At 40.1% G+C, this 12,500-nt stretch overlaps 1 protein-coding gene across 2 annotated transcripts in view; it reads right to left on the bottom strand.

Annotated features, from left to right (window-relative positions):
* Positions 1-463: 463 nt before the first annotated feature.
* bnc1 (basonuclin 1) overlaps positions 464-12,500 on the bottom strand; it is a 14,644-nt gene continuing 2,607 nt past the window's right edge. The window contains exons 2-6 of one of the 2 annotated variants that reach the window (XM_046865262.1): positions 9,796-9,898; positions 8,775-9,010; positions 5,123-6,825; positions 4,248-4,734; positions 464-3,782 (exon numbers count right to left, since the gene is read on the bottom strand). In XM_046865262.1, the coding sequence (XP_046721218.1) occupies positions 3,750-3,782; positions 4,248-4,734; positions 5,123-6,825; positions 8,775-9,010; positions 9,796-9,898 (2,562 nt within the window). In that variant the 3' untranslated portion in view covers positions 464-3,749. Of the gene's footprint in view, positions 4,735-5,122; positions 6,826-8,774; positions 9,011-9,795; positions 9,899-12,500 lie in introns of both variants that reach the window. The other variant, XM_046865261.1, reaches the window with a different exon arrangement.

Genomic DNA, 12,500 nt, shown 5'->3' with positions numbered 1-12,500 from the left:
AACACAGAACAACACTACATTTGGATCATTGTCCTGCTGGAAGTTCCCACTTTAAACTCAGAGGTTCTAATATCTATTGATATCTGCTGAGTCCATGATGCCAAAGTTGATACCAGTTTGACTTATAACACTTCCTGATGGTGGAAACCAGTATTTGCTTTGGCTTATTTTTTGTATCCACATCTCATTGTGTGAAGCTCAACAACACAGCAACAACAACACAACTATACAAAACGTAGTCTTACCCAGTATAACAAATGACTGAGGAAATTTGGGCCATGTGTTACTTCAGATTTATACCCCTGGTTGTCATGGTTGAACAATTTCCTCTTCCTGGTCACCCAAAAAATGTGAAATATTGATGGGAGGATGATGCTTTCAATATACATTACTCTTGTCAATTCAGACACACACACACACCTACACACACATATGCACTGGAATATAAGACAACACACTCGACTCCAGACTCTGAAATCATGGCTTTTTATTTTGTCACAAGGAACCAAGAATAAAAACATGAATATTTTTAATAGTTATGAGAAAACGTGGCATCAGTATGACATGACGACAACAATACTGTAAAAACTGTGGGTTATTAATTTTGACATTTCAAGTGTAACTGGGCGCGCACTGGATGTATGTAGCGTAAAGCGTGCTGAATTGTCAAAAATATTTCACCTTAAATCCACAAGCTAGGCTGCTATCTAGCATAGCTAATGCTGCCAAACTGTCATAATTAGTCAGTTTGTCTTGTTGTTCCATACAGTTCACACAAACTGCTACTGCTCAGCTAATCAGGCTGGTTAGCGAGCTAATGTTAGTGCAGTGTTGTGTTTGCTAACTTAGCTTATATTGCTGAAATAAAAACAGCCATGATATTTGGGTCATTGTGGGCAGAGCTAAAGTTAAATCTGATTAACCAATCAACATCATCATCATCATCATCATCATCAGTCGTGTTTTATTTAGCTTAATGTGGTGTTTAAAATATGAGCTACATAGTAGAAGTTTAGCAGAATAAAGTTTGTCAGCTAGCCAGCTCCTGCCTTGGTGATTAAGAAGCTAACAAATGTCACTAGCACGTTAGCCAACATGAGGTAAGATATCATGTTTGGTGGTAAATTGCTAAGCTAGGTTTTGTTCAGATTTATAAAAAGCTATAAAGGAGAGCTGAGAGAGATGATTGGAGGAGGTGGAGGTCTGAAAAGGTTAGGCATGGTGAAGCACACGCCCAGCAACAGAGACACGCCCAGCGACACGCCCAAATTCACGCCACAACAATACACAGATCTTTTCCAGTTTTTTTTTTCAAATGGTAACAAATCTTGCAAAATACAAACACAGATCGCATCAGTAACAGTTATTCCTCCTGTTATTGTTATTATTAATACTGCTCGTTTATAATGAAGGATCTTTGGTCAGCTTTAGTGTTTATAGGAACAAATAATCTCCCCCCCCCCAAAAAAAAACACAACACTGTACAATAATTTACACAACAGCGACACAACAGAATTCATGGAATGTTACAAAAATTATCCCGAAACCGTAAAACGACAATTGTGAGGAAAACATCACTGCATTCTATTACTGACCATCACACACCAGGTGAATCCTGCACCTTCACACACACACACAGACACACACACACAGACACAGACACACACACACAGACACACACACACAAAAACTCACAAGGTATGGTTTCATTCAAATCAAGTCACATGACCAGGAACCAGAGGAAAGTAAAGTACACACAATGGAGATGTTTTGGTCAGTAATGCTGGGTGAGGAGAAAAGGGGCGGGGCTAGACACTATGTGCAAATACTTTTGGTTATTTGTTATTGGAGGTCACAGGTGCAGAGGATGTCCATTTCATGTTACTCAAAATAATGACCTAACAATGCGTTACTTCCTTTTTTTTTTAGCTCCACCCTTTATTCGATGGAGTGTCTGTTAATAGTAGTGAAAAACCTCCTACTTTTATCTCATGAATCATTTCATTGTGTTTTTTATTATTATGCAAATGAAGCCTAGCATAATTGCTAACAAGGCTACTGTAAAAAAAATGCTCACATGCTCAAAGAAAATCTTACATCACAAGGAAAATAAGATAAAGTAAAATCATTTGGTCCTCACTAGCTGTGAATATGTTAATGACCACACAGGCCCCGCCCACTCTCCTCCCACTGTTCTGAGTGTTCATATACTATACTGTCATGCTAATAATCTTGTGTTTGCTAACACAGCGGGTTGCAGTCATTTGGTGCAACCCTGTAATCTGTCCAGTGAGTCATTACCGAGGTGCAGCAGGGCGAGGACACGCCCACTTCTGCAATGATCGCTGTAACGTAACGTAAACTTTCAAGAAGTAAAAAAATTACAAATTATTTGGCACAAAAACTTGTGTCACATGATCAACAGATTTCCATGAGCGATGGTTTAGTATAAGGATATTAATTATTTAATTATCCAATCAAAAGCAGTTGTAACAAACTCTAATTAGCATCTTACCATAATCGCATGTAGCTTTCATGCTAATTGTATTGCTGTACTCGATATACGCTGTTGGAGTTCTGCTAGTTCAGGTGGACTTACTGTTACTGCTAGCCTGAAAAGAAAGCCGTCCTTCTCTTTCTGTCTCAGGTTACATTGACGTTTCTTCCCTGTAATTTTCTTGTTAAAAGACTTACTGCTAGCTGAGCAGCTTCATTCCGTGTTAGCACCGCTGCTAGGTTTAGTTGCCCTACACATTTTAGTGTTAATGATTCCGTATACAGAGTGATTGTCATGCTGCCGGGATTGTAACCAAAGGAACAACAATAAAATAATAAAAATAAATGTGCCATATCAGTGTTCTCAGTGTAAAAAGTCTGCAATGGACGAACGCTAGCAGTGCTGGAATCCATCAGGCTATTTATAAAGTAGTGAACACACAAATGAAACGCGATGTGCTTCTGCTTCAGGATAAATTGCTATGATAACATTGTATGAGGTGGCATCAACACGCTTCCAGACTAGTTTTGTAACACGCCAACAGATGGCAGCAAAAGGCTGCACGCACAGTCACAGGGAGCACCGACCTTCATAAGTCAGTGTGCCAAAAGACATCATCCAGTGTGCATCGGGAGCAGTGCGACCACATAAGCACTCCATCGCCGAGCTCCTCCTCACACATGAAACTACATGAGCTCACTTCCGCACCCACCCCACTAGCCAGATTTGGCTCCTGCGGACTTCACCCTCTTCCCGAAGATGAAGATGCAGCTGAAAGGTTGCCGTTTTGACACCATTGTGGAGATCCAGCACAAGTCGCAGAAGGTTCTTCACATGCTTTGAAAAGATGACTTCCAGGACATGTTCGAAAGGAACACTGGGAGGCACTGTATTGCTGTGCAGGAGACTATTTTGAAGGTGAAAGTGTGGAAACGTAGATAAATAAAGTACTTTCTTGTAAACAGAGCGAGTCTCCAAATATTTTAATACCACCTCATATTGTCACGATGAGTCAAGCTTCCGTCGTACACGTCATTCTGTAATGACGTCAACATGTATCGGTTACGGTCTCTTTATACGTTCGATTGATCTGTACGCAATTCAACTGCAGTGGAATAAATAACAAAAAAAAGCAAATGAAATCATATCATGCAACCATGTAGAGTCTCCCGGTGTGGCTTTTCATGGACATTCTGAAACCTTCACCTCCACGTCTTCCACCAGGCTGCAGAGTCTCGGCTCAAGGTGGTGCCTATGTGGCCATTAATGCCACTGAATCCATTTCCTGTAGAATCAAGTGTTTTGTCTTAACATATCAACAACTCAGTAAGACCAACTTGCCTGATGTTCATTACTTTTTTTTTTGCACGCATTCACATCACAAATCTTTTTCATTGATTTGAATTTACTGAGTAATAAACCACAATTTGTAAATTATAAGTGAAAATTCTTCTGAACCTCCTCAGGGTAAAAGTTAATGATTGTGAATTTTAGGTAGAATATATATAAAGACCTGTGCCTTTGCACTTACACACTAACAAGTGCTTATCTTTAGGGTACATTAATATATATATATATATATATATATATATATATATATATATATATATATATATATATATATATATATAAATAACTACTCCTGATTGGTGGTGGTGCTGTTGCTCGAAAGGTTCCTGTGTAAATTTGGGTTCTGACTATGTCGGTTGCGGCTTCTGACTGAGGAGAACGTGGTCTCACATCCTGGTACCTTGCACTTGTGCAGGAGCCGAAGGTGCACGGTTTTGTAGTGTGCCCTGAATGTGCCTTTGTTGCTGTAAACCTTTTGGCAGACGTGGCAGGTAATGGGTGAAGACGAGCTGTTAACCTGCTGCCCGAGACCGACCAAGCTTGAATTCACCCCGTCGCAACTTTCGTTCTCATCGCTGTCCTCCAGGGGGAGCTCCTCCTCGCTGCCCACATCCGAGTCCAAGGAAGAAGAGTGACCACTTCCTCTGGTGCTTAGGTCCAAAACGGCCTCGTCCTCCACCAGATCCTTGACGCTCTCAGCGGATTTACTCATGGGAAACACTAGGCCCATGCGGTTTGTGCCCTTGAAGATAACAGAGGTCTGGCTCAGGGGATCTTTAGGAGGTAATTCGGGGTGAGAATCAGTGCAGAGGTCTCTGCAGGAAGGAGTGAAGATGTAGTGATCTTTGGTCAACAGCTTGTGGTGTAAATTCAAATTTGCACTGTGTCTGAAGGGAAGAACGATACAATAAAAAAGAATCAGTAAAGTAGGTTTGAGGTATGTCCTGTAAATTCCTACTTTGATGTAAAGAATCATTTTGCCTGTTAGAATGAATAATGACCTGGACCAAATCAAGTAACATGATTGAATCTTGAGGACCACCTTTATACTGTTTATTCCATTTATATGGTTTAACTATGAGGAACACTTGTACCTTTATAGTTATTTACAACTGTTGCTCATGTGACCATCATCATAGACCATGATCTATGGTTTTTACAGAGGTGACAGAACATTCCACTATTCTGCTAAACTAATAAAAAAGACAAGTGGAACTGATTCTACACCTCCTATCTTCTGGTTGTGTTGGACTCCAGCAGCTCTGTAAAACTCACCTGTCTCTGCTCCTGCGGGACGGGAAAGCAGCGTTACAGCCTGCCACGGTGCACATGTGCATTTCCTTCAAGTGGACGCTGCAGTAATGCATCCTGGCACTGTAGGAGTTTTTAAAGGTTTTATTGCAACTATCGCAGTGGTGGAGAAGATCGTCTTCATCATCTGCTAACATCTGTAGGTCTTTAACGCCATCGGTGCGGACCTCAGTCTCAAGGTGATTAGGTTCGCTTAGTGTCACTTCCTCAGTGGGTTGGAGATCCAAGACTTCGCTGCATGTTTGTTCCTCGAATTCATGTAAGTCTCTTTGCATGTTGCTGAAGGAAGACAATGAGTTGGTGAGACTGCACCCCTGGGCTTGGTGTTTCTTCTCTGTTTGTGGTTCTTCTGTATGGGAAGAATGGTTGAGAACAGAAGAATGGATTGAGGGATGATCAACACCATGTTCATCACATTCTGTCTTCACTACACAGTCCATTTCACAGGCCTTGCTAGCAGGAGGATCGTCATCATCATCATTGGAGCTGCTTCGTTCTTCTAGCTCATCTTTCTCAATTTTTATGGGCATGCTGGATTTACGGGATTTCTTCTTGGGCACAGGCTCAGCATTGCTATCCACATCTCCTATGCTCACAGGCACTGAAGAGGAGGACAGCAGAGGCAGGGAGGGCAGATTTCCAGGTGTGTTGGCAAGCTCAGCAGGTGTTACTAGGCTGCGGTAGAAAGGCAGCACTGGCTGCACTGTCTTCAAGTTGGGGAAGACGATTCCACTGTGGCTGATGCTTGGAAAGGAGCTGTGAAGTTTGGGCTCAGAATTGCTGATGTAGCTAGAGACAGGTCTGCTAAGGTCCCGCTTCTCTGCCTCTTCCCCAGGACTCAGTCCGTCTCTCATGTCCCTGTCGCGATTGTTTCGGTTCATGGGCATGTGCAGACGAGGGTTTGGGTTAGCACTGTGCCGGTTGCGGCTTCTCAGCGAGCTGAAGACCATGTTGCATCCCTCGATAGTGCACTTGTGCTTAATCTTGAGGTGAACAGCATTGTAGTGTATCTTCAGTGTTCCTTTGTCATAAAAAGTCTTTTCACATGCGCTGCAGAAAACACGCCCTTTTTTCATCCCAACTCCTGGACGGACTTTGGACTCAGGTGACCCCTGGGCGATATCAGAGCTAATTGAGGGTGTGCAAGGGGTCGACGGTGAGGAATAGTTATCGCTCAGTGTGAAATCGTCGGATTCTAAATTGGTGCTCGCTCTTTCCATGGGTACGTCTTCTCTTTCTGCATCGGAAGTGAAGTGAGAGGAGGTGTCGGGGTTTGAGTCCAGGATTTCGGGTCGTGCCGGAACCTCTTGCTGGCGGGAATCTGCTCTGGACCTGAGCAGTGGTGCAGGAACAGAGTTAAGCAACTGCAAAGGCAGCATGAAGCTCATGTTGTTGACCAAACTCTCAAAGTGGTGCCCATTGCTTCTGCTCAGAGGCTCTGTTGTGGACGGCACTGAGGGACGCTGCATGCTGCTCTCTATGAAGCTCCGGATGTCCGAGTTCGCTCTGACCGTCGGCACAATGATCGCCTGACCTTCTTTGTCCTGCAGAGCCATCAGCTCCACGATGGACTTTGTCTCTCCAAAACGGAGGAACTGCTGCAGTGTCGCAATTTCCTCCTCGAAGGTCATGATGGCCCAGCGGTCCAGCACTTTGCCAGCCACATCCTATACAAACACACACATGGAAAGAATTTCATTTGCATTATGAATGAAAAACACGGGCACTCGGGACTCCGTAACTCTGACAATCTGACAGCGCTACGACATAAAGAGTTGTCCATACATCTAATACAGCGGGACATGAAAGCCCTAATTACCACAGTGCATCTGTAATATCGTTTTTCTTCATTCTGATGATTGGGTTTGGCCCCAGTGGGGGTTGGGGGGGTGGTTGGGTGGAGGTACAGGGTTAGGCAGTGAGTGTAGCTGTAATTACACATGAGTGCTAGCAGTCCTTCAAAGTCATTCAGCAGCTTCATGCCATAACCAAGATAAATATTTCATCATACAGCATTCATTTATATGCCTGCAGAGGATTTGACTTTACTTCTGCCGTCAGACGAGCTAACTAGAATCACACGCAACCACCTGAATACTTAACGAGCAGCAAATTGAGCAGCTCTCTTACTACTGGAGTGTCGAATGGGGGAAAAAAACGTGACAAAATTGTATTTACATGATTCACTATGATCACAGCGGTAATGAGAGCTGGAGGGAGCCTACGAGTCTCGTAGCTCCACAAGTGCACAATCGAGAAGTGTTTAACGATATCTTTCCAATAAGTCCAAACCTTGTGTTTTTATTTGAACAAATTGGGGAAAATAAAATGTTTTAAACATGTTGAACAATAATAATATTTAAAAAACTATGCCTGAGGAACATCTCCACATGTTCAAACTCATTACAAACATGACGATCAATGACTTGGAAATTTTCATCACTCTCGCATGTCCTTCTGTCCTTCAGCCTTAACAGCTTCATATTAGCTACCACAGGAAGCAGGTTAGCTGATCCAGCTTTTAAACCAGCACACCTTTATTTGGTGGATTTATTATACTCTTCCTTATAAATATTCCACGAGAACCACCAGATGTCCATCGGGAACGTTAGCTCTAAAAGTTAGCACACAGGCTCTGCAGATAAACACTTCCAGGGGTCATGTCAAACACTAATCTCAAACATGTTCAGTCCAAGAGTGTGAAGCAGATTCACAACAAGATCCTGTATACTTCTATATTATACATATATAGGATACAGTGTTACCAAGACAACCATCATTTAAACACAGTTTGCTAAGTTAGCTAGATTTAATGTTTCTTTAATGTTCCGAACAACACTTTTTAACCAATAAACAAGTAGAAAATCAATTCATCATCATACACACTATTAACCAGCACCAAATAAACATCTGCTGCTTCTGTCTGATTCTAAAAGAACCATCGTGGTTTCACCCGGATGAGGCATCAACTATGAAAGGATCTATCTATCTATCTATCTATCTATCTATCTATCTATCTATCTATCTATCTATCTATCTATCTATCTATCTATCATGTGGAACATCATAATTATCTGATGAGGTCTACATAGATCTTTCTGGTTATAATTCTATAACACAGTTTTTTTAACTAAACATCTCCATCCTCATGGTGAAGTATGATGGGAGCAGCGTCGTGGTGTAGACCAGCTGTGCTCCTGTTCAGCTCGGACTTGAGCTCCAATCATGGTAAAGGGAATCATGGCTATCTCCTAAAACCAATCAGAAGCTGCAGGTGTGTGTTGCAAAGCTGAAGACGAAGACACATTTCACCTTCCAGCTCGATTACCACTGAACACACACATCACCAATGGACTGGCTACAGAAGAAGAAGAATGAGGAAGATGATCTTGTCTTCTCAGATGCTATCTGATAGATCCAGAGCTGCTTTTGTGAGTAACATGGGTTACTGTAGGCTTTTTTACCTCCTGAAACATTTGGTTTTTTTTTTTAAAGGTGGAGAAAAAGGTGGCGTGTGGATCTGACAGGTTTCACTTTTGTAGATAAAAACACCTGCTATTAACAGTGTGTGTGTGTGTGTGTGTGTGTGTGTGTGTGTGTGTGTGTGAGCGCACACCTGCAGGACGTATCCCCGGATGTAGTCCTGCAGTGTCCAGTCCAGTGCGCTGAGGATCTTGATGACTTCATCCTGCTTCAGGACGCTGAACAGACGGTCGAGGAGGATCTTGAGGCGCACGGGGATGGCCTGCGTCCCGTACAACATCAGACTGCAGATATCAAACACCACGTTCGAGTGGACGATCTCCACCTGACCTCCATCATAAGTGTGCTGCATCTTCAGCTTACTCAGAGCTACACACACACACACACACACACTTTTATTCAAGGGAATCTTAAATAAGTGTAATATTTATACATTTCCATAAAATTCCCCAAAATTAATGGAATAAAAAAAAAATTTAATAAATAAAAATATTAAAAACAAATTTGAGTGCAAAAAATAGGAAAAAGCTTTTCTATTTTGTCATAAAAAGTATTTATTTGATAAGTAAAATAATACATTTTATAAATAAATTAAAGTAATAATTGTAGATGACAATGTAGAGAAAATGTAGATAATTTAATAATAAATAAATACAGTAGGAATTTTATATAATATCCAAATACATAAATACATTTATGAATTAAAAAATGTTCAAAGATTTTCCAAAACAATATGAAATAAAAAAAATGGAATCCAAAAATCTGTTCTAGATTCTAGAGTTGAATAATAATATTAATTATAATAATAATCATAATTAAAACAACATATTTGTATTCTTTTTATTAAATTGTATATTTGAAATGTTTGATCAAAGACAATTTTTTTGACCATTAAATTTAAAGACTTGTAAGAAAAATTTGTAAGATTGAGATAAATAAATACTCTGCTGTGTTCTCAGACCATCACTGCTGATTTACATATATTTCCATATTACAATTACAATTTAGCTCCACCCCTTCATGTCTGCGTCGCTGTAATAAAACTCAGAGAATCTTTTCTCAGCACACACACTGCGACTGCAGGTACATTCCACTTCTGTGTGTGTGTGTGTGTGTGTGTGTGTGTGTGTGTGTGTGTGTGTGTGTGTGTTTACCATGAGCGACCCATCCGTGCCTGCAGTTCTCACACTGACGACGTTTCAGTTTTCCGGGTCTGAAACTGTCGCAGCTACAGTTTAGCAGCGTGCAGCAAATCGCCTGTTTAATACACACAAAAACATATATATAAATATAAATAAAACAAATGACTTTATACAGCAATGTACAGGTGAAAATCCACAGCAGCAAGAATTTATTATTATTATTATTATTATTATTATTATTATTATTATTATTATTATTTATAAATACAGTGATAATGATCAATTCATGAATCAGCTACTGTACAATTATTATTTAATGTATAATTTAATTATTATTTCAATAATAACAATAGTAATAACTAAGGTAATAATAAAAAATAGTTTATAATAGTTATTATTATAATTATTATTATTACGATTATTATTAGTAGTATTGATAAAATGATCGTGAGATGTTTCCAATTCTGTAATGGTTATAAACATCTTTCAAACACATCTAATAAATACAGATTTCTTTCATTTAATGTGACACACACACACACACACACACACACACACACACACACACACACACACACACAGTCTTTGCACCTGTATTTCTTTAGAGGCTTTGAAGGGTTATGGTGTGTGTGTGTGTGTGTGTGTGTGTGTGTCTGTGTGTTAATGTAGCGTGTAGTGGGCGAAGTCAATATCACTAAAATAATGATTAATTTCTGCTAATGTGTGTGTGATGTCACTTCCTGATCAAAGCTACAGATGGGGTGTTTGTGTAAAGTTTATACAGTATTTATTCATCTCTTTATTTTATTGATTTATTAGAACTTTTCTTTAATTCTCTGGTTTATTATTTAATCGTCATTTTATTCGATTTATTAACTCAGAAAAGGTTTTAGGAAAGAAAGAATAAAGGATTATTATTAGCGTGAGGTTTGTACAGTTCAGCGCCGCTCCGTCTGATACTGTGGAGTAATATAGTGTAATATATATATATATAGCTTTACATTTAATTAGTGTGTGTGTGTGTGTGTGTGTGTGTGTGTGTAGTGCACATACAGAATAATAAAGTATAATATAAATATAAATATTAAATATATTTATTTATTTACTTATTTATTTCATTAATTATTTATTTGTTAAGTTTCAGATTTAGACAATATGTACAGAATATTCTGTACAATACAAAAATCTATCACGAGTTCAATTACCAACACACACACACACACACACACACACACACACACACACACACACACACACAACACACACACACACACACACACACACACACACACACACACACACACACACACACACACACACACACACACACACAGGTGTACAGTGGAGTAAAACCCGCCACCCAAGACATGCAGGTGGCACTGTTTACACAACCAATTGTGAGTGGAACAGTGTGTGTGTGTGTGTGTGTGTGTGTGTGTGTGTGTGTGTGTGGTACATAGAACTAATCAGCTAATCACACAATTACAACATTTCTGCTAATTTCCTTATTAATATTCCTGACAATGTTGAGCTGGACATGTACATTACCTACATGTGTGTGTGTGTGTGTGTGAGTGTGTGTGTGTGTGTGTGTGTGTGTGTGTGTGTGTGTGTGTCAGTGTGTGTGTCAGTGAGTGTGTGTGTGTCAGTGTGTGTGTGTGTGTGTGTGTGTGTCAGTGTGAGTGTGTCAGTGTGTGTGTGTGTGTGTGTGTCAGTGTGAGTGTGTGTGTGTGTGTGTGTGTCAGTGTGAGTGTGTGTGTGTCAGTGTGAGTGTGTGTGTGTGTGTGTCAGTGTGTGTGTGTGTCAGTGTGATTGTGTGTGTGTGTGTGTCAGTGTGAGTGTGTGTGTGTCAGTGTGAGTGTGTGTGTGTGTGTGTCAGTGAGTGTGTGTGTGTGTGTCAGTGTGTGTGTGTCAGTGTGTGTGTGTGTGTGTGTGTGTGTGTGTGTGTGTGTGTGTGTCAGTGTGAGTGTGTGTATGTGTCAGTGTGTGCGCGCGTGTGAATTTCTGCAGCATGTCTAACTAAAAGCAGGATGTGTAAGTGGAGGTGGAGTGTCTTTTCACAGCTGTTCACTTCACTTGTACACTTCATAGGGAAGGAAATGAAGGGAAAACCCTCATGACCCTGATTTCCCACACGATGTGTAACACTGTAGTAGTGTAGAGTTACAGAACTCTAATATTTTCACAGAAATCATTTCATCTGTCACTGTGATGTGTGTACGCTGATACACACGTTCACCTCATCACGGACTTCGTTCTACACAATAACAGCAGTGCTGCAATTCACACGAGGAGGAAGCAGTGTGTGAGATGAAATAATAACTGCTGGGACAGAAGGATCTATTTATTCATATTACATAATAATAATAATAATAATAATAATAATAATAATAATAATAATAATAACAATACAGAATCACTGTTCACCTCATCAACCTGATCACAGATTTATAGCAATAATGTACAGCTCGTTTCAGTTCCCATTAGTTTGTATATTAATGTGGAAATAATGAAGAAAATGATTGCAGGATTTCTTTCCAGTTAAACGAGATAAAGTGAGATCATTCAGTAAGATCTACAGTGAGAACTGATTGATACAGAAACACAACTGGAAATTCTCCTGTGTGATATTAATCCTCACATCTACACAAAGGCCATAAAACTGATTACATTCAGGATTTATTTAAGGAATTTTTAATTACTTACAGGACATTTTA

Source organism: Silurus meridionalis, chromosome 13, assembly GCF_014805685.1.
Source record: "Silurus meridionalis isolate SWU-2019-XX chromosome 13, ASM1480568v1, whole genome shotgun sequence".
NCBI lineage: Eukaryota > Metazoa > Chordata > Actinopteri > Siluriformes > Siluridae > Silurus > Silurus meridionalis.
The sequence above is the reverse complement of the archived record's forward strand: the minus strand, read 5'-3'. Positions and strand labels throughout refer to the sequence as shown.